The sequence below is a fragment of the Somniosus microcephalus genome, unplaced genomic scaffold, assembly GCF_052327205.1.
Source record: "Somniosus microcephalus isolate GS21.2 unplaced genomic scaffold, FLI_Smic_1.0 unresolved_chr3, whole genome shotgun sequence".
Classification (NCBI taxonomy): Eukaryota; Metazoa; Chordata; class Chondrichthyes; order Squaliformes; family Somniosidae; genus Somniosus; species Somniosus microcephalus.
Window position 1 is genome coordinate 62,962,215 of NW_028225181.1, and position 22,633 is coordinate 62,984,847.

The window sequence follows — 22,633 nt, forward strand, 5'->3', positions numbered from 1 at the left end:
TACGGGATGGTTTCCTGAACCATTATGTCGGGGAACCAACCAGAGATCAGGCCATCTTAGACCGGGTATTATGTAACGAGAAAGGATTAATTAGCAATCTTGTACGAGGCCCCTTGGGTCGGAGCGATCATAATATGATTGAATTCTTCATTAAGATGGAGAATGAAGTAGTTGACTCAGACAAGGGTCCTCAATTTAAATAAAGGAAACTACGATGGTCTGAGGAGCGAGTTGGGTAGGATTGAGTGGGGAATGGCGCTCAAAGGGTTGACGGTGGATAGGCAATGGCAAACATTCAAAGACCGAATGGATGAGCTACAGAATTTGTTCATCCCAGTTTGGCATAAAAATAAAACAAAAAAGGTGACTCAACCGTGGCTAACGAGGGAAATTAGGGATAGCATAAGATCCAAGGAGAGGACATATAAATTGGCTAGAAAAAGCAATAATCCTGAGGATTGGGAGCAGTTTAGGAGTTCACAAAGGGATTAATTAAGAAAGGGAAAATAGAATATGAGAGTAAGCTAGCTGGGAACATAAAAGCTGACTGTAAAAGCTTTTATAGATATGTGAAGAGAAAAAGATTGGTGAAGTCAAGCGAAGGTCGCTTACAGTCAGAATCAGGGGAATTTATAATGGGAAACAAGGAAATGGCAGACCAACTAAATACATACTTTGGTTCTGCCTTCACAAAGGAGGACACAAATAACCTCCCAGAGATGTCGGGGAACATAGGGTCTGATGAAAGGGAGGAACTGAAAGAAATCAGTATTTGTAGGGAAATGGTGTGAGGAAAATTGATGGACTGAAGGCTGATAAATCCCCAGGGCCTGATGGTCTACATCCCAGGGTAATTAAGGAAGTGGCCCTAGAGATAGTAGATGCATTGCTGGTCATCTTCCAGAACTCGATAGACTCTGGAACGGTACCCATGGATTGGAGGGTAGCTAATGTTACCCCACTATTCAAAAAAGGTGGTAGAGAAAAAGCGGGGAATTACAGACCGGTAAGCCTGACATCGGTAACGGGGAAAATGCTAGAGTCTGTTATATAAAGCTGTAATAGCCGAGCACTTGGAAAGCAGTGACAGGATCGGACAAAGTCAACATGGATTTACAAAAGGTAAATCGTGCTTGACTAATCTACTGGAATTTATTGAGAATGTAACTGGTAAAATAGATAAGGGAGAACCAGTGGATGTGGTGTATTTGGACTTTCAGAAGGCTTTCGATAAGGTCCCACACAAGAGATTAGCGTGCAAAATTAAGGCACATGGGATTGGGGGCATCGTATTGACTTGGATAGAGAACTGGTTGGCGGACAGAAGGCAAAGAGTTGGAATAAAATGAGACCTGGGTGGTGTTGTGCACCAGTCGCTGAAGGTAAGCATGCAGGTGCAGCAGGCGGTTAAGAAGGCAAATGGTATGTTGGCCTTCGTAGCAAGAGGGTTTGAGTACAGGAACAAGGATGTCTTGCTACAGTTGTACAGGGCCTTGGTGAGACCGCACCTTGAGTATTGTGTGCAGTTTTGGTCACCTTACCTGAGGAAGGACGTTCTTGCCATGGAGGGAGTGCAGCGAAGATTCACCAGGCTGATACATGGGATGGCAGGAATGACGTATGAGGAGAGATTGTGTCGATTGGGCTTATACTCACTGGAGATTAGAAGATTGAGAGGGGATCTCATCGAAACCTATAAAATTCTGTCAGGTCTGGACAGACTCGATGTAGGAAGGATGTTTCTGATGGCCGGGGAGTCCAGAACCAGGGGTCATAGTCTAAGGATAAGGGGTAAGCCATTTAGGACTGAAATGAGGAGGAATTTCTTCACCCAGAGAGTGGTGAACCTGTGGAATTCTCTGCCACAGAGGGCGGTGGAGGCCAGTTCATTAAATATATTTAAGAAAGAGTTGGATATATTTCTTAAGGCTAAAGGGATCAAGGGATATGGGGAGAACGCAGGGACAGGGTACTGAATTTGGATGATCAGCCATGATCTCATTGAATGGCGGAGCAGGCTCGAAGGGCCAAATGGCCTACTCCTGCTCCTATCTTCTATGTTTCTCCCGCGCTCGCCACCCCCGGCCCTCATGAGCTCACCACCCCCGGCCCTCCCGCGCTCGCCCTGATGGGGCTCTTCTCAAGTAAACCAAGCGGTGCAATAAAACACCCCCCAGAATCAAGGCCCTGCTCGTGGGGTCAGTGATCAGCCCCCAGGAACTGGTACAAGTGAACAAAGTCAGGGTCAAGGCCCTGCTCCTGGGGAAGGTGATCAGGCCGCAGGAACCAGTACAAGTGAAGCGACTCCTTCTCCCGGAGATTTATTAAACACGAATACTCCAAGAGTTGACCAAAAATCAGGTTAGTAATATTAATCAAGGAGTCAATTTCTGCTGTAAGAAGGAATGATATCTTAGCAGGTTCCTCTAATGAAGCCATATGGGTAGAACTTAAAAACAAAAAGGGGGCAAGCACTTTGCTGGGAGTGTACTATAGGCCCCCAAGCAGTAAGGGGGAGATAGAGGAACAGATATGTAGGCAAATCTCAGGGAAGTGTAGAAATAATAGGGTAATAATTGTTGGGGATTTCAACTTCCCCAATATTAACTGGGATAGTCAGAGTGTGAAAGGCTTAGAGGGTGTAGAATTCTTAGTGCATCCAGGAGAGCTTTTGCAGCCAACATGTCAAAAGTCCTACAAGAGAGGGGGCGGTACTGGACCTAATTCGAGGGAATGTATCAGGGCAAGTGGTAGAAGGGTTAGTAGGATAGCATTTTGGTGACCGTGACCATAATTCGGTGAGATTTAAGGTTGTCATGGAAAAGGACAAAGATGGACCGGAAATCAAGGTTCTAAATTGGGGGAAGGCCGATTTTAATATGATAAGGCAGGATCTGGCCAAAGTGGACTGGGATCAGCTACTTGTAGGAAAATCCACATCAGAGCAGTAGGAGTCTTTCAGAAAGGAAATAGAGAGAGTACAACGCCAACATGTTGCCGTAAAGGTCAAGGGTGGGACCAACAAGCCCAGGGAACCCTGGATGTCAAGAGACATACAAGAATGGATTAGGAAAAAAAAGGGAGGCTTTTGGCAGATACAAAGGACTAAAAACAGTGGAAGCCCTAGAGGAGTATAGAAAGTGCAGTGGGGTACTTAAAAAAAAAAAAAAAAAGAAGAAATTAGGAGAGCGAAGAGGGGTCATGAAAAAACACTGGCAGGCAAAATAAAGGAAAATCCCAAGGTGTTTTATGAGTATATTAAGGGCAAGAGGATAACTAGGGAAAGAGTAGAGCCCATTAGGGACCAAAGTGGCAATCTGTGTAGAGCCAGAAGATGTGGGTGAGGTTTTAAATTAATATTTTGCATCTGTGTTCACTATGGAGAAGGACGATGCAGGCATAGAAATCAGGCAGGGGGATTGTGATATACTTGAACAAATTAGTATTGAGAGGGAGGAGGTACTCGTGGTTTTAGCGGGCTTAAAAGTGGATAAACCCCCAGGCCCAGACGAGATGTATCCCAGGCTGCTGTGTGAGGCAAGGGAGGAGATTGCAGGGGCTCTGACACAAATTTTCAGAACCTCTCTGGCCACAGTGGAGGTGCCAGAGGACTGGAGAACAGCTAACATTGTACCATTATTCAAGAAGGGTAGTAGTAGGGATAAACCAGGGAATTACAGGCCAGTGAGCCGAACATCAGTGGTAGGGAAATTATTGGAAAAAATTCTGAGGGACAGAATTAGTCTCCACTTGGAGAGGCAAGGATTAATCAAGGATCGTCAGCATGGCTTTGTCAGGGGGAGATCATGTCTAACCAATTTGATTGAATTTTTCGATGGGGGTGACCAGGTGTGTGGATGAGGGCAGTCCAGTTGATGTAGTCTACATGGACTTCAGTAAGGCTTTTGACAACGTCCCACATGGGAGACTGGTCAAGAAGGTAAGAGCCCATGGGATCCAGGGCAATTTGGCACATTGGATCCAAAATTGGCTTAGTGGCAGGAGGCAAAGGGTGATGGGCGAAGGTTGTTTTTGTGACTGGAAGCCTGTGTCCTGTGGTGTACCACAGGGTCTGGGTCCTTTGCTGTTTGTAGTGTACATTAATGATTTAGATATGAATGTAGGAGGTATGATCAGCAAGTTCGCAGATGACACGAAAATTGGTGGAGTGGTAAATAGCGAGGAGGGAAGCCTCAGGCTACAGGAGAATATAGACTGGTTGGTTAGATGGGCAGCACAGTGGCAAATGGAATTTAACCCTGAAAAGTGTTAGGTGATGCATTTTGGGAGGACTAACAGGGGAATACACAATGAATGGTAGAACCCTAGGAAGGACGGAGGATCAGAGGGACCTTGTTGTGCATGTACATAGATCCCTGAGGGCAGCAGGACAGCTAGATAAGGTGGTTAAGAAGGCATATGGGATACTTATATTCTATTCCTCGGCTGATGAAGGCAAGAGCAGGGAGGTTATGATGGAGCTGTACAAAACGCTAGTTAGGCCACAGCTGGAATACTGTGTGCAGTTCTGGTTGCCACACTATAGGAAGGATGTCATTGCATTGGAGAGGGTGCAGAGGAGATTCACCAGGGTGTTACCTGGGCTGGAGCACTTCAGCTATGAAGAGAGACTGGACAGGTTGGGGTTGTTTTCCTTAGAGCAGAGAAGGCTGAGGGGGGACCTGATTGAGGTGTACAAAATTATGAGGGGCATAGATAGGATAGATAGAAAGGAACTTCTCCCCTTAGTAGAGGGGTCAATAACCAGGGGGCATAGTTTCAAGGTAAGGGGCAGCAAGTTGAGAGGAGATTTGAGGAAAAGCTTTTTCACCCAGAGGGTGGTGGGAATCTGGAACTCACTGCCTGAAAGGGTGGTAGAGGCAGGAACCCTCACAACATTCAAGAAGCATTTAGATGAGCACTTGAAACGCCATAGCATACAAGGCTACGGACCAAGTGCTGGAAAATGGGATTGGAATAGACAGGGCTTGATGGCCGGCACGGACACGATGGGCCGAAGGGCCCCTTTCTGTGCTGTATAAATCTATGACTCTATGGTAGTACTCTTGCCTCTGAGGCATAAGGTTGTGGGTTCAAGTCCCACTCCAGAGACTTGAGCACAAAAATTCAGGCTGACACTCCAGTGCAGTACTGAGGCACTGTCAGAGGTGGCGTCTTTCGGATGAGACATTAAACTGAGGCCCTGTCTGCTCTCTCAGGTGGATGTAAAAGTTCCCATGACACTATTTTGAGAAAGAAAGACTTGCATTTATATTGTGCTTTCATGACCAGCAGACGTCTTGAAGTGCTTTACAGCCAATGAAGTACTTTTGAGGTGTAGTCACTGTTGTAATGTGGGAAAGAGCAGGGGAAATATCCCCGGTGTCCTAGTCAATGTTTATCCCTCAATGAATGTAACAAAAGGATAATAGCAAAATACTGCGGATGCTGGAAATCTGAAATAACAACAGGAAATGCTGGAAACACTCAGCAGGCCAGGCAACATCCGTAGAGAAACAGAGTTAACAAAAAGATAGATTACCTGGTCATTATCACATTGCTGTTTGTGGGAGCTTGCTGTGTGCTAATTGACTGCCGCATTTCTTACATTACAACAGTGACTACACTTCAAAAGTACTTCATTGGCTGTAAAGCACTTTGGGACGTCCGGTGGTGGTGAAAGGCGCTATAGAAATGCAAGTCTTTCTTTCTTCACTGGTCTCACCAGCGACCTCTTCTGGCTGATGGTTGATTGACAGACGATAGTCCGCACATGCACACAGGGAGCGGCGGTTTGGACCGAGTCCGGCACAGCGACCCCTCCCGGTCACCAAGGGTAATAACCGCGCATGCCCAGAGGAGACCAACCCCCTCCCCCACTCGGAGCTGCACCTACGTGGTCGGATCCTGCCAGACGGAGTCGGCGCGGGCCATGCCGGGGAAAGGCCTTGGTGTCAGTTCCAGAGTCGCGATCGGTGACGCAAAGTGAGTTTTCTCCGCTCCGATCGGGTGGAGAATCGCGCGGGTGGGGGGAGGGGTGGATCGGGAGAGAATAAAGAGAAATAGAAAAACCTGAGAGTCCGCGAGGCCCCGGACCGAGCAGCGTCAGTTGGACGGAGCATGTGATCTCCTCGGGGACACCTGACCCGGGCCCACAGCCTGATTGACGGGAGCTTCCGACCAATAGGGAGCGAGCGGGGTGGGGCTGGAGGAGCAAGCCGGCGGCGAGTCCTCCAACCAACCAATTGGGGAGCCCGAGGGGCGGGACTAGCGCCGGCTGATTGTCTGATCCGCAGGGCAGCGAGTTTCTCCAGTCCCTTGTTCAGGGCCCGGGGCCAGGGGAGGCTGTGGGCCTTTATTCCCCTTATTGGACACAAGGCTCTTTGGCTCACAACACACTGGCTCAGGTTTTAATAGAGACTTTTTAAATTCATCAATAAAAGCAGATAAACCCCGTGCTTCTGTGGAACAAACTTTCTAATATTTTATAGAATCATAGAATGGTTACAGCACAGAAGGAGACCAGCCCGTCGAGCCCGTGCCGGCTCTCTGCAAGACTACTTCAGCTAGTCCCACTCCCCGCCCTTTGCCCGTAACCCTGCAAATTTCTTTACTTAAGGTACTTATCCAATTCCCTTTTGAAAGCCGTGATTGAATCTGCTTCCACCACCCTTTCAGGCAGTGCATTCCAGATCCTAACCACTCGCTGAGTAAAAAAAAGTTTTTCCTCATGTCGATTTTGGTTCTTCTGCCAATCCCCTTAAATCTGTGTCCTCTGGTTGTCGACCCTTCCGCCAATGGGAACAGTTTCTCTCTCTCTACTCTGTCCAGAACCCTCATGATTTTGAACACCTCTTAAATCTCCCCTCAACCTTCTCTGCTCTAAGGAGAATAACCCCAGCTGCTCGAGTACATCCACCAAACTGAAGTCCCTCATCCCTGGAACCATTCTTGTAAATCTTTTCTGCACCATCTCTGAGGCCTTCACATCCTTCATAAAGTGCGGTGCCCAGAATTGGACACAATACTCCAGTTGAGGCCGAACCAGTGTTTTATAAAGGTTCATCATAACCTCCTTGCTTTTGGACTCTATGCCTCTATTTATAAAGCCCAGGATCCCGCACGCTTTTATAACTGCTTTCTCAACCTGCCCTGCCACCTTCAATGATTTGTGCACACATACCCCAGGTCTCTCTGTTCATGCACACATTTTAGACTTATACCCTTTAGTTTATATTGCCTCTCCTCATTCTTCCTACCAAAATATATCAGTTTGCACTCTTCTGCGTTAAATTTCATCTCCCATGTGTCCGCCCATTCCACCAGCATGTCTATGTCCTCTTGAAGTCTATCACTATCCTCCTCACTGTTCACTATACTTCCACGGTTTGTGTCATCTGCATATTTTGAAACTGTGCCCTGTACACCCAAGTCTATGTCACTAATATATATTCTATAATATCTGTATATATCTCAAGAAAAGCAGTGGTCCTAGTACCGACCCCTGGGGAACACCACTGGATACCTTCCTCCAGTCTGAAAAACAACCATTCACCACTATTCTCTCTTTCCTGTCACTTTGCCAATTCCGTATCCATGCTGCCACTGTCCCCTTTATTCCATGGCCTTCAACTTTGCTGGCAAGCCTATTATGTGGCACTTGTCGAACGCCTTTTGTAAATCCATGTTCAACATGTTAACTGCATTGCCCTCATTAACCCTTTCTGTTACCTCATCAAAAACCTCTATCAGAATCAGAGCAGCCGGGCCAGGCAGACGTGCGGCCAGGGCCCTGGCACCAGGAAACCCAGGGTGCAGTGCCTCCCCCATCTGAGCCGCCGCTTCTCGGTTTCTTCAGCCGGTTCCACCAAGTCTGACTCGGGACAAAGGACAGGAGCCAGGGTCCCAGAATGGCCCGCGGCCCCGGGGAGCATGCGCACTCTCAGCAGGGAAATCAGCGCGTTGGGTAGAGTGGTTTCTGGGGCACGGTGATTGTGGGTGCTGCGGCCGCCATTAGTCAGCAGCTGTGGGGAAGAGTTATACTGCAGGCTGACAGACGGTAGGGCCCTGGCTGCCTGTGTAGGTCTTTCTGTTGCTTCAGTTTGAGCTGGAGTGGAGATGGAAGAGAAGTTGCTGGGTTTAACCCCCAGTACTTCTGGGCCCAGGAGGACCCAACAATTTCCATTGTGTGACAGTCAAGGGAGGTGGATTCTGGGGAGATTAGGTTGTTACACAGACACTGTCCCTACAATGTAAAAGAATATTGTTTTAGTATAAGTATTTCTGTAGAGGCTTTTAATCCAGTTTACATCTACAGATTTGTTTTAATTCATTCTTCGGATGTGGGCGTTGCTCGCAAGACCAGAATATGTTGCCAATCCCCATCTTCCCGTTGAGAAGGTGATGGTGGGCCGCCTTCTTGAACCGCTGCAGTCCATGTGGTGAAGGTACTCCCACAATGCTGTTGTGTAAGGAGTTCCATGATTTTCACCCAGTGATGATGTAGCAACGGCGATATATGTCCAAGTCAGGATGATGTGTGACTTGGAGGGGAACTTGGAGGTGATGGTGCTCCCATGCACCTTCTGCCTTTGTCCTTCTAGGTGCTGGAGGTTGCAGGTTTTGGAGGTTCTGTCAAAGTTCTGGTCGAGTTGCAGATGTATAAACTCCATCTCCTTCGCCCCCTCCCACTCCCACCTCTCTCTCTCTCTCTCCTCCCATAGAGGCCAGAGGCCCAGACCAGGTGACAGATTCCCTTCACTGAGGGACATCAGTGAACCAATGGGAATTTATGACAATCCGGCAGCTTTCATGGTCACTTTTTTCTAGTGCCGGCCCCACAAATAACCAGATTCATTGAGCTCAATTTCACAACCTGCCTCTTTAGTGGGTTCTGTCTCACGCTCCCTGTTTTAAATTCATTTTACAGGGTATTAGAAGGAGGATTTGCAGACGGGAAACTCAAACCACACATCACGTCAAGATCTGACAGTCACTCGATTCATCAGGAACTGAATATCATCGGCCTTTGAATATGGAAGTAAAAACCACCGTTCACACCAGGGAGAAACCATACACGTGTTCTGTGTGTGGACAAGGCTTCACCCGATCCTCTGGCCTATCGCAACACAAGTGCATTCACACCGGGGAGAGGCCGTTCCCCTGCTCTGTGTGTGGGAAGGGATTCGCTCAGGCATCCATCCTGCTGACACACCAGCGAGTTCACACTGGGGAGAGGCCGTTCACCTGCTCTGAGTGTGGGAAGGGATTCACTGATCCATCCATCCTGCGGAGACACCAGCGAGTTCACACTGGGGAGAGGCCGTTCACCTGCTCTGAGTGTGGGAAGGGATTCACTTATTCATCCCACCTGCTGACACACCAGCGAGTTCACTCTGATGAGAGACCTTTTAACTGTTCGGACTGTGGGAAGTGCTTTAAAAGTTCCTGGGAACTGCTATTCCATCAACGTGTTCACACTGATGAGAGACCGTTCAGGTGCTCTCACTGTGGGACTGGGTTCAGGCGATCATCTGAGCTCACTGTACACCAGCGCACTCACACTGGGGAGAGGCCGTTCACCTGCTCCGAGTGTGGGAAGGGATTCACTCGCTCATTCACCCTGCTGAATCACCAGCGAGTTCACTCTGACGAGAGACCTTTTAAATGCTCGGACTGTGGGAAGTGCTATATAACTTCCTGGGAACTGATACGCCATCAACGTGTTCACACTGACGAGAGACCGTTCAGGTGCTCTCAATGCGGGACTGGGTTCAGGCAGTCATCTGAGCTCGCTGCACACCAGCGCACTCACACTGGGGAGAGACCGTTCACCTGCTCCATGTGTGGGAAGGGATTCACTCGTTCATCCAACCTGCTGACACACCAGGGGCTTCACACTGGGGAGAGGCCGTTCACCTGCTCCGTGTGTGGGAAGGGTTTCACTCACTCATCCCACCTGCTGAAACACCAGCAAGTTCACCAGTGACTGCAGGGGTTGGATTCTGCTGTTGCTGCTGTTAATCACATCCAGGACTGAACCATGTTCATTCTGACAGGTGGGGTTGTTTCTGCTGATAATAACTCCGGGAACTGGGCTGGAGTTTAATATTCTGGATAGATGTCAAATAAACCAGCTTTGTTTTAAACACATTATTGTAGATTTTCTTCTTTCCCGCCTGAATGTTTAGCATCACCTGGCTGGAGCTCAGAAAGGACAAACTGGGGGAGGATCATACAGCGGGAACAGAACTTCCTGGACACAGTCCTTCAGGGCCACACTGAGAGGGGTAAACGGAACTTTGGTCTTTCTTGTCTCTCTTCAATGACCGCAAAGTTGCCGTGTGGGTTAATCTCGAGGCGTGTGAGAAACGTGTCCCAGCCGCGCTCTGCCATGGTTCAGAGCTCCTGGGCACGGAACAGAAGGCTCCTTTAGGAATGTACCCCGGTGCTTTTTTTTTTAATGGCCTTATTAACCTGTGTTGCTACTTTTAGTGATTTGTGTATCTGTATCCCTGGATCCCTCTGCTCCTCCAGTCCACTTAGACTCTATGGGGGAAATTCGGTGGCGCCCCTTTTGGGTCGCAAACGTCACCGGGGCTAATTTTAGCCCCCTGACAAACTTAGCGCCCCAAGCAGGAGGTGGGGTGCTACTGGAAGCGCTCCCCTCCCTCTTGAGGCGCTACCAGTGAATTTCACGGTGCTTCGTGTAACAGCGCCACGCCCGTCGGCACATAGCACCGCGTCATAGCAGACCTCCCTCCATGATTAAAGGGGAGGTGCCTAGCACTGCGCACACCAGGGCCCTGCTGGACCACCGGGGAGCGGGGTGTCGGATCAAGAGGAGCACCGGGCTGACCGATCGCGGCCAGCACCCCGAAGAAGGAAGGGGAAGGGGGCAGGTGCTGGCAGTCGGCCAAAATAATAAGTTGCCGCCCGGCACCTGCCCTTTAACTGGCATCGCCACGGCTGCAGGAACGACCCCTGACCCTGTCGGACATATTGTCCGGTGATAGGCCAGGGGTTGTATACCCAAGTTTGCAGCCGGGGTGCTGGGCATTGCGATGATGTCATTGCCGGCGGTGTAGTGCCACGGGGCGCTACCACCACCGCTAACCTCCCACTGAATATCACAGGATGCACAAAGTAACTGAATTTCACACCCTTGTCCAAGTAGTGAGTGGCCTCCTTATTCTTCCCACCAAAACACACCGCCTCACACTGATCTGCAGTGAAATTAATTAACACACCACCTCACACTGATCTACAGTGAAATTCATGAACACACCACCTCACACTGATCTATAGTGACATTCATTAACATACCACCTCACAATGATCTGTAGTGAAATTCATTAACACACCACCTCACACTGATCTACAGTGAAATTCATGAACACACCACCTCACACTGATCTATAGTGATATTCATTAACACACCACCTCACACTGATCTATAGTGATATTCATTAACACCACCTCACACTGATCTACAGTGAAATGCATTAGCACACCGCCTCACACTGATCTATAGTGAAATTCATTAACACACCACCTCACACTGATCTATAGTAAAATTCATTTGCCAATTACACCCCCATGCTGAAATTTATTAATGGCTTCTTGCATTTTGTCTTCCTTAGTAATAACTCCACCTTTTTTGGTGTTTTCGACAAACTTTGAAATTGTTCTTCTGATCCCTGAGTCCAAATCGTTTATGAACAACAGTGATCCCAGCACCGATCCCTGTGGAACACCACTGTACCTGAACTCTTAAATCACTCTGCTCCTCTACTCCTTTTAAAGTTTTACATAAGAACATAAGAATTAGGAGCAGGAGTGGGTCACACGGCCCCTCGAGCCTGCTCTGCCATTCAATAAGATCATGACTGATCATCGACCTCAACTCCACTTTCCCACCTGATCCCCATATCCCTTGATTCCCCTGGAGTCGAAATATCTATCTATCTCAGCGTTGAATATACTCAAAGACTCAGCATTCACAGCCCTCTGGGGCAGAAAATTCCAATGATTCACAACCCTCTGAGTGAAGAAATTCCTCCTTATCTCAGTCTTAAATGGCCAACCCCTTATCCTGAGATTATGCCCCCTAGTTCTACACACTCCAGCCGGGGGAAACAGCCTCTCAGCATCTACCCTGTCAATAACCCTCAAAATCTTGTATGTTTCAACTTAAAATACATTTCCCTTCATTTTTCCTCCCAAAATGTATCACTTCACATATCTCTACACTAAATTTCAGCTGACCTCTACCTGTTCAATCTACTAACCCATGTATATCACTTTAAATCACTCTTCACAGTTCCCCACACTCCCTATTGTAGTCTCATCTAGATATTTTGATCTTGTGCTCCATAAAGCCAAGCCCAGATCATTTGTCTATATTGAGAAGAGCAATGGTCCCAACACTGACCCTGGGGGACACCACTGTTTACACCCCTCCAGTCTGAACATCCATTAACCACTACTCTCTGTCCTTTACAAAACTTCCTATCCATGCTGCCCCACTCCCTTTAATACCGTGAGCCTTAACTTGTCCTTCCACTTTTAACTGTTTGTGTATCTGAGCCGCTTGTTTCCTGCAATACAACACTGTCAGTGACTACACTTCGAAAGTACTTCATTGGCTGTGAAGCACATTGCGACATCCTGAGGTGGTGAAAGGTGCTATATAAATGCAAGTCTTTCTTGTAGGTTTTAGAGATATTAACATAACAAGGCTAAAATTCATTGACATCAAATGTCTTATGTAATATGCATTATGCGAAAGGGAAGTTTAGTCTGAGTTAGAAACTCAAACAGGTGTTTCACTGCAGCCAGGTAGCTATGGCAACACTGAAAAGACATTCCATTCACTGAATCGACTGGTTGGAATCTGTAATCATCAGGGGAAAGAACAGAGTGTGTCTGTTATTAAACACAATATAAGCTTAAAGCAGAGTGAGTAGTAGAATAGATTAAATTATAATGTGTGCTGTTCATACGTATAATTGTGAAACTATAAGAAATAACATAATTAACAGCAGGCATGGTAGTTTAGGGATGATGAGAACATTACTGAAGAAAAGTAGCTGTTGGGAACCAGGGAATCACAGAAACCCCACCGTGCAGATAGAGGCCATTTCGGCCCATCGAGCCTTCACCGACACATATCCCACCTGATCCCCGTAACCCCTACACCAACACATATCCCACCCTATCCCCGTAACCCCACGTATTTAATCCCCCTAACACTAAGGGTCAATTTATCATAGCCAATCAACCTAACCCGCACATCTTTGGACTGTGGGAGGAAACCGGAGCACCCGGAGAAAACCCACGCAAACACGGGGAGACTGTGCAAACTCCACACAGTCACCCGAGGCCGGATTCGAACCCGGGTCCCTGGCGCTGTGAGGCAACAGTGCTAACCACTATGCCACCGTGCTTGTAAATCACAGATTAGTGAACTTCCAGCTGTCTTTTCCTCGCTTCCTGCCAAAACCCAGCAGAGAAGACAAAGAAGAGTCAGGTGCCAGAGATGGATCACTGCAGGGTATAAAAGTGAGGGGATACTGATGTAAGGGGGCAGTCGGGACTGGAGATCAAGCTCAGGGCACCTGAGGTTCCATCCAGTGGGCTGGCCTCGTGTAATGTTAGTGGGAGTGGTGTACAGACCTCCAAACAGTAATGCAGAGGTTGGGGATGACATTAAATGGGAAATTAGAGACGCGTGCAATAAGGGCACAGCAGTTATCATTGGTGACTTTACATATAGATTGGGCTAACCAAATTAGTAACAATACTGTGGAGGAGGAATTCCTGGAGTGTATATGGGATGGTTTCCTGGACCAATATGTCAAGGAATCAACTAGAGATCATGCCATCTTAGACTGGGTATTATGTAATGAGAAAGGATTAATTAGCAATCTTGTTGTGCGAGGCCCCTTGGGTCAGAGCGATCATAAGATGATAGAATTCTTCATGAAGATGGAGAGATCCCACAGCAGGATCTGCCATGAAACACTCCACAAACATTCCTCTATAAAGTCCAGTCCAGAAAAATATCAAATGGCTTGATGTATAGATGTAGATTTGCCTTTTACAAATTCTTGAAAGTGAGGCAATGTAAGATCCCACAACAGTGCAGTCTGGAATTAAATCAGTATTATCTCATGGTCTATATTCTCTCGGTTTTTCAGACATGAGATTCAGTACCAATGCACACAGCAGATAACTTGAACACAGCCAAGCCCTGCATACACACCAGCTTTTGCTGTCTGTCTGTCTCTCTCTCTCTCTCACACACACACACACACAGGCCAGACTTTAAATTGCCATAAATCACTGTCAGCAATCAAAGAAAGTTGATTTCTTTCATTGCTCCGCTCTGTTTGGCAGTTTAAAAACAAACAGAGAGTATTCAGTATTTTATCTTTTCACTTTGTGGTCTACAGAAACAGGCTTTCTATTCTGCAACGTGCCTTATGATTTCATGTCTCTCTCACTCTCACTGACTGTCTGCCACTCACACAATCTCCCTCCCACCCACACTGAACTAAAATGAACAGTAACATGACACACACACACAAACAGACTCTGCAATTTGCAGACACACAGACACCCACTCACATACAGACACACTCACACAGACTCTACAATTTGCAGACACACAGACACCCACTCACATACAGACACACTCACACAGACTCTACAATTTACAGACACACAGACACCCACTCACATACAGACATACTCACACAGACTCTACAATTTGCAGACACAGACACCCACTCACATACAGACACACTCACACAGACTCTGCAATTTGCAGACACACAGACACCCACTCACATAGACACATTCACACAGACTCTGCAATTTACAGACACACACTCACGTACACTCACACAGACTCTGCAATTTACAGACACCCACTCACATACAGACACACTCACACAGACTCTGCAATTTGCAGACACACAGACACCCACTCACATACAGACACACTCACACAGACTCTGCAATTTGCAGACACACAGACACCCACTCACATACAGACACACTCACACAGACTCTGCAATTTACAGACACCCACTCACGTACAGACACACTCACACAGACTCTGCAATTTACAGACACCCACTCACATACGGACACACTCACACAGACTCTACAATTTGCAGACACACTCTTCTTCTTCTTAGGCAGTCCCTCGGAACCGAGGATGACTTGCTTCCACATTAAAAATGAGTGCTCAGGTGACTGATGTGTCCAATGTGGGACCGACAGTCTCTGTCACAGGTGGGGCAGACGGTGGTTGAAGGGGCGGGTGGGTGGGGTGCTTGGGTTGATGTGCGCTCCTTGCGCTGCCTGTGCTTGGCTTCCACTTGCTCCCGGCGAAGAGACTAGAGGTGTTCGGCGCATTCCCGGATGTTTCTCCTCCACTTTGTGCGGTCTTGGGCTAGGGATTCACAGGTGTCGGTGGGGATGTTACACTTTTTCAAGGAGGTTTTGAGGGTGTCCTTGAAGTGTTTCCACTGCCCACCTGGGGCTCTCTTGCTGTGCCGGAGCTCCGAGTAGAGTGCTTGTTTTGGGAGTCTCGTTTCGGGAATGCGGACAATGTGACCCGTCCATTGGAGCTGATCGAGCGTGGTCAAAGCTTCGCTGCTGGGGATGTTGGCCTGAGCAAGAACACTGACGTTGGTGCGCCTATCCTGCCAATGGATTTGCAGGATCTTGCGGAGGCAGCGTTGGTGGTACCTCTCCAGTGCTTTGAGGTGCCTGCTGTACATTGTCAATGTCTCTGAGTCATACAGCAGGGCGGGTATCACTGCTGCTCTGTAGACCATGAGCTTAGTGCCGGGTTTGAGGTCCTGGTCTTCAAACACTCTCTTCTTCAGGCGACCAAAGGCTGCACTGGCACACTAAAGGCGGTGTTGGACTTCGTCGTCGATGGCAGATACCCACTCACATACAGACACACTCGCACAGACTGCAATTTGCAGACACAGGCACTCACTCACATACAGACACACTCGCACAGACTCTGCAATTTGCAGACACTCACACATCCATTTTGAAAGGGGTGCAGCCTGGGAGCGGTTGAGTCATGTGACCCTGTGGCTGGGCCTCTGACCTCACAATGGGAGATGACGCAATCAGCTCGAGCTGGAAACCCTTAAATTAAATTAAAATCAAATCAACGGCCAGAAATGGTCACACAATGGGAGCAGTGACTGTTATGTATTGTGTGTTCTCCTCCCACCTGTGGTGGCACTGTCACAGCAGATAAATGGTTGGGTGTTCTCTTGGTTAAGTTTAGCTCTCTTTGTTTGGAACTTTCCAGAACTTCCCTTTCCTATCTGAATAAAGCACTTCATGTTTGAATCTCTGAGTTCTGAGTCCTAAATTGTGTTTAGGTAGAAAGGTACCGACACAACAAGTGGTGACGAGGATCGGATGAATCTGCATTGTGGGAACTTTCTTGTTTTCGACTACAAAACACTCGGAACAGAGATTGCAGCATCACATTAACATTACGGCAGTGAGTAAACAGAAATTTTAATTTGAAACGTGAGATGGCTACTATATTAGGAAACATCAGTGATTTTGATGAAAATGTGGAGCAATGGAGCACATATACGGAACATTTTGACTATTTTGTATTGGCGAATGTGGTGGCAAACGAAAAGGTCGTGCCTATCTTTTTGAGTGTAATGGGGCCGAAGACATTCAATTTACTTCGCAGCCTTGTGCAGCCAGATAAGCCAGGAACTAAAACATATAAGCAACTAGTGGAAATTCTTGGAGCAAATTTTTCAACAAAACCTCTGGTTATTGCTGAGAGATTTAGATTTCACAAATGGAATCAAGAGGAGGGGGAATCAGTGATGATGTTTATTGCTGCTTTAAAAAGGTTGTCAGAGCACTGCAAGTTCAAAGAGGCGCTGAAGGACACCATTAGAGACAGACTCGTGTGTGGTCTGCAAAGTGCAGCCACACAGAAGCGGCTTCTTACTGAGGACAACCTTACTCTTGAAAAGGCCATTGAAGTTAGTGTCTCCATGGAGATGGCGGAAAAGGAGGCTCACCAGTTGAGATCAACAGGGAGAGTTCACAAGGTGTCGTTTGAGCCTAAAGGTGCGCGGAACGGCACATGTTACCGTTGTGGGAAAACGGGCCATCACGCTAATGACTGCTACTGTACGGAGCTGGAATGCCGAAATTGTGGCAAAAAGGGTCACATTGAACGCACCTGTAGAGGTAAAAAAAAGAACAGAGCTGGGAAGCATGAAAGCAAAATGTCTGTATTTGGACAAGAGAGGAAAAGGAGTGTTCATTCAGTGCAGTATGATGGAACAAGCAAAACAGAGGGGAGCGACACCTCTGAGGAGGAAGAGGTGCACATACTGATGGTTGCAGGTGGTTCAAATGGCTACTGGGTGTCACCACTGGTGGAGGGACAATCAGTGTGGATGGAGGTGGACACAGGCGTGGCTGTGTCCCTTGTTTCAGACACTGTCTACAACAAAATGCAAAAGCATCTTACCCTTCAGCCAACAAACATTGTGCTAAAGACGTATACCGGCGAACCTGTGGTCATGAGAGGTGCCATTGAGGTGACAGTTAAATTGAATGGACAGACTGCGAAACTGCCACTATATGTGGTAAAGGGAAATTACCCATCGCTACTGGGACGTGCATGGCTAGAGAAAATCACGCTGGACTGGCCTGCAGTCCGCATGATGTCAAAAGGGGAGTCAGGTCTGACTGCAGTGTTAAACAAACATGCAGAACTCTTCAATGGGGAACTTGGGAGCATGAAAAAGATCAGCGTGAGACTGGGCATTAAACCTGACAGCAAGCCGAAGTTTCACAAAGCCCGACCTGTACCCTATGCAATTAGGCCAAAAGTTGAGGCTAACTTGGAGGCCTTAGTCGAGAATGGAGTCCTGGAGCCCGTGAGCATGAGCAAATGGGCCACACCCATTGTTCCTGTCCTGAAAAAAGATGGAGCTGTTCGAATCTGCGGGGATTTTAAAGTGACTATTAACCCGGTGCTGTCTGCGGAACAGTACCCTCTTCCCCTCATTGATGATCTTTTTACGGGCCTGGCCGGAGGGCAAAAGTTCAGCAAAATAGACTTATGCCAGGCTTATCTACAAATGCATGTCGATGACAAATCAAAGGAGCTGCTGACAATTATGACACACAAGGGGCTATACAGGTACTGCCGCCTTCCGTTTGGAATTACGTCGGCCCCTGCTCTATTCCAAAGGGCAATGGATCAGATTTTGAGTGGACTGCCAGGAGTCCAGTGCTACCTGGATGACATCCTTGTCACTGGGACAAATGAGGAGGATCATCTTCTGAACTTGGATGCGACACTACAATGACTGAAAGAGTACGGACTCAGAGTTCGTAAGGACAAATGTGAATTCTTTCAGTCTTCAGCTGAGTACCTGGGGCATGTGATTGACGTTACTGGCCTGCATAAGGCGCCGTCAAAGGTCAAGGCGATCATGGAGGCCCCAGCACCCCAGAATGTGAGCCAGTTACGTTCATTTCTGGGGCTACTTAACTACTATGGGAAGTTTATTCCAGACTTAGCAACATTGCTGAAGCCGTTACATCAGTTGCTATGTCAAGGCAAAACATGGAAATGGACTGAACTGTGCAACAAAGCTTTCACCCAAGCAAAGAAAGCATTGCTGAAATCGGAGGTCCTGACACACTTCCACCTAAAGCTACCCGTGCAGCTAGCATGTGATGCATCACCATATGGTGTGGGAGCAGTCATATCCCACATCATGCCTTCTGGTGAAGAGAAACCTATCGCCTTCGCATCACGCACCTTGAACAAGGCCGAGAGTAACTATGCACAGATTTTCGGGTCCCACACCGGAATTCCGTCTCTTGCTGCAAGCAGGATGCAAAGGTGGGCTTTACTGTTGTCAGGACACACATGACATCAAATATCGCAAATCAGACTTGCACGGCAACGCAGACGGTCCCTCGAGGCTACCCTTGCCTGTTACTCCCCCAGAGCCTCGTCAGATAGACATCTTCTACTTTAGACAAGTGGAGGGAGCACCTGTCACAGCAGTTCAGGTGCGAAGGTGCACCCGCAACGATCCAGTCCTGTCTGAGGTAATGGATGATGTCATTCGAGGGAGAGCCATAGGTGATTCATCTAGTTTGAAACCTTACGTTTCAAAAAGAAGTGAGCTCTCCGTCCAGGCAGGTTGTCTTCTTTGGGGACGCGGTGTCATCATTCCGCCACCTCTGAGGGAACCTATACTGCAACAACTTTATACAGGCCACAGTGCGATGGTTCGGATGAAGGAAATGGCAAGAAGCTACTTCTGGTGGCCAGGTCCTGATGGAAATATTGAGGAGAAAGCCAAAACATGTTCCCCATGTCAAAGGGTCCAGAATGTTCCACAGCTGGCAACCCTACACCCCTGGGATTGGCCTGCAGAAGTGTGGCAGCGAGTACATGTGGACTTTGCCGGTCCTTTCAAAAAGAAGATGTTTATGGTGTTTGTGGACGCTCATAGCAAGTGGCTGGAGGTCGCTGTGATGAGGTCTACCACGGCAGAGCAAACAATTGAGAAACTTGGTGAGATGTTCAGCCGTTATGGCTCACCGGAACAACTCATAAGTGACAACAGTCCACAATTTGTATCACAGGAGTTTGCAACCTTCCTGCACGTGAATGGTGTCCAACACATCAGGTCTGCGCCTATCATCCCTCTACTAACGACCAGGCAGAGAGGTTCATGCAAACTTTGAAGCACGCCTTGAAGGCATCGCAAGGTCAGGGCTCCATCCACCAACGTCTGAACAGCTTCCTGTTGTCCTACAGGAACGAGCCGCATGCCACAACCAAAACTTCCCCCGCTTCACTCATAATGAAGAGGCAGTTGCGGACAAGTTTTGACTTACTCAAACCTCCAAGGGCAGGACAGGTTGTCCATTGTCAACAACAAGCTCAAGTTGAAAAGAGAGGGATAAGAGCCAAGGAGAGACGGTTTCATCCTGGAGAGCACATCCTAGCTCGAACCTACAACACTGGACCGAAATGGATTCCTGCTACGGTGATTGCACAGACAGGCCCTGTGTCTTACATGGTTGAGACTGCTGAGGACATCGTTTGGAGAAGACACACAGATCAACTGTTGCTAGGAGCAGAGACAGCCACAGAGGCTCCAATGGCTGGTTGGCCTGAACTGTTTCCAGATGATACCGCAAACCAGCATCCTTTGTCACAGTGCTCTTCTCCAACACAGGAAGTCATAGAGACTGTTCCACCTGTGCAAACTCCTGACTTTCGACTGACACAGGCACCTTCTCCATCCAGGCCTGTGTCAATGCCTACTGCTGTGGAAGCCAGTGATGGCTGCCGGTATCCTGCCAGGGAGCGGCGGCTTCCAAGACACTTGGATCTGTAGGCTTAGTGACTTACCCACAAGACTGGGGCAGAATAAACCCCAGGGTAAAGTCAGGGTTTGAGGCAGTCTACCTCTACCCTTGGTTAGTGAGTGCATTGAAAGTAACTTAACTGTTGAGGAATAATGTGGACCTTTCATTTAAGAGGGGAGGAATATGTTATGTATTGTGTGTTCTCCTCCCACCTGTGGTGGTGGCACTGTCACAGCAGATAAATGGTTGGGTGTTCTCTTGGTTAAGTTTAGCTCTCTTTGTTCGGAACTTTCCAGAACTTCCCTTTCCTTCCTGAATAAAGCACATCATGTTTGAATCTCTGGCCTAGAAATTGGGTTCTGGTCTTGCCAGGGCTGTAGCGCCAGAAAGTTTGCGCCAGCGGTAATGCGGCAGCGTGCGATGAAAATTCGGGTGCGCCGGGCCCAGACGGCGGCGGGCGCTAAAACCCTCCTTTAGCGCCTCAAAACGGGCGTGAACTTGGGTTTCCCGGCGCTAATCCCCCGCTGCGGCACCCGATGCGGTGCGGCAGGCGGGGGAACTGCAGGCCTCCTCCTCCTGTTAAGGAGGAGCTGCCTGCAGCCGACAACTGTCCAGCGGATTGACCCGACATCTGAGCCCAGCACCTCGGGGAAGTGCCAGGCTCGCATGAGACACTGATCAGGGCCGCGGGGGGGGAATGCAGGAGTCCAGGAAGGGAGGTGCGGGCAGGCGGCCGCCGGGAACGCGACCGGCCGCCGCTCCACCTTTATGCGCCGGCGCACACTGGGGGAAGACTCTGTTGCCAGAGTCTTAGTTGCGCCTGCCACGGGCGAGGCGGGCGCAACTGAATTTCGGCTTGGGGCCGGGTTACCACGGCAACCGGGACGCTGCGCACACCGATGACGTCATCGGTGCCGGCGCAGCGCTACCGGTGCAACGCCGATTTAGGGCCCCAGGGAATTTCTCAACTGGCCATAACTCCGGCGCTAGGCCCTCTAGCGCCTCAAATGCGGCGCTAAGCCTACCGAATTTCTAGGCCTCTGAGTTCTGAGTCCTAAATTGTGTCTAGGTAGAAAGGTACCGACACAACAGTGACGTCATCAATTGTAATGGTCACACAGACACACTCAGTCTGGGTCTTGTTTCCTGTAGCACACACAGGAGTCTCTCTCCAGATAAACTGAACTGATTCCTCCACAGCCTGAAACAGATTAAAGATTAAACAGGAAATAAACAGATTGAACATCAGTGTAAACAACCGCGAGACAGGGGTTAATATTTCAATAATAATTACAGACAAATATTACCCAGAAAAGTGACTGAATCCCATTGATATTTTATTTATTACATTAAACATTAACACAAACACTCATCCGATCCACTCCAGACTCCCGCAGGTCAGTATGAGGCGGTGGAGAGTGGGGACAGATCGGTCTGTGAAGGAGTTTGATCCCAGGGTCAGAATCCTCAGTGAGCGGTTTGTACTGAGAGCAGAGGCGAGATCCTCGGTATAAGAATCTGTGAGACCGACAGACCATAGACTGGGGATCAGAGAGAGAAATAACAGGAATCAGAGTAAATCCCCAGAGTTTATTAATAACAGTGTTACTGATACTAATAACAATGTACAGTGTCAGACATCCAGTTGTTATAAACACAATCTCACACAGTCTGGTACTTACAACAGTCTCTGTATTTTACAGTCCGGGTTCCTCAGAGCTGCAGACAGTAGTTTCACTCCTGAATCTCCCAGATTATTGTGGCTTAGTCTAAACACAAACAGAGAGAAGAAACAAACTGAATCAAAGCCCGGAGCTGATATGATTTTCTCTCTCGGATATTACAGCAATCACAAAGTATTTCAGGAAATTAACAACTCAGTTTTCCCCGTCGGTGGCGGGCTGGGTCGGGTGGGGCTGGGGACGAGGATGGGTCAGGTGGGGCCTTGGTCCGGGGAGGGGTCGGGGACGGGGTCGGTGGTGGGTGGGGCCGGGGTTGGTGGAGGGTCGGGTGGCGCCGGGGTCGGTGGAGGGTCGGGTGGGGTCGGGTCGGGTGGGGCCAGGGTCGGGTGGGGCCGGGGTCGGTGGAGGGTCGGGTGGGGCCGGGGTCGGTGGAGGGTCGGGTGGGGCCGGGGTCAGTGGCGGGTCGGGTGGGGCCGGGGTCGGTGGAGGGTCGGGTCGGGGTCGGTGGAGGACCGGGTGGGGCC

General features: G+C 48.6%; 2 protein-coding genes across 2 annotated transcripts in view; one reads left to right on the top strand and one right to left on the bottom strand.

The window, feature by feature from the left end:
- LOC147091625 (uncharacterized) overlaps nucleotides 1-22,633 on the top strand; it is an 88,413-nt gene that overhangs the window by 23,575 nt on the left and 42,205 nt on the right. Inside the window, exon 4 of the mRNA XM_085976617.1 lies at nucleotides 8,930-9,976. Within this exon, the coding sequence (XP_085832743.1) occupies nucleotides 9,035-9,976 (942 nt within the window). The 5' untranslated portion in view covers nucleotides 8,930-9,034. The remainder of the gene's footprint in view (nucleotides 1-8,929; nucleotides 9,977-22,633) is intronic.
- LOC147091626 (uncharacterized) overlaps nucleotides 21,744-22,633 on the bottom strand; it is a 36,727-nt gene continuing 35,837 nt past the window's right edge. Inside the window, exons 3-4 of the transcript XR_015075230.1 lie at nucleotides 22,110-22,196; nucleotides 21,744-21,968 (exon numbers count right to left, since the gene is read on the bottom strand). The gene's annotated coding sequence lies outside the window, so the exon portion shown is untranslated. The remainder of the gene's footprint in view (nucleotides 21,969-22,109; nucleotides 22,197-22,633) is intronic.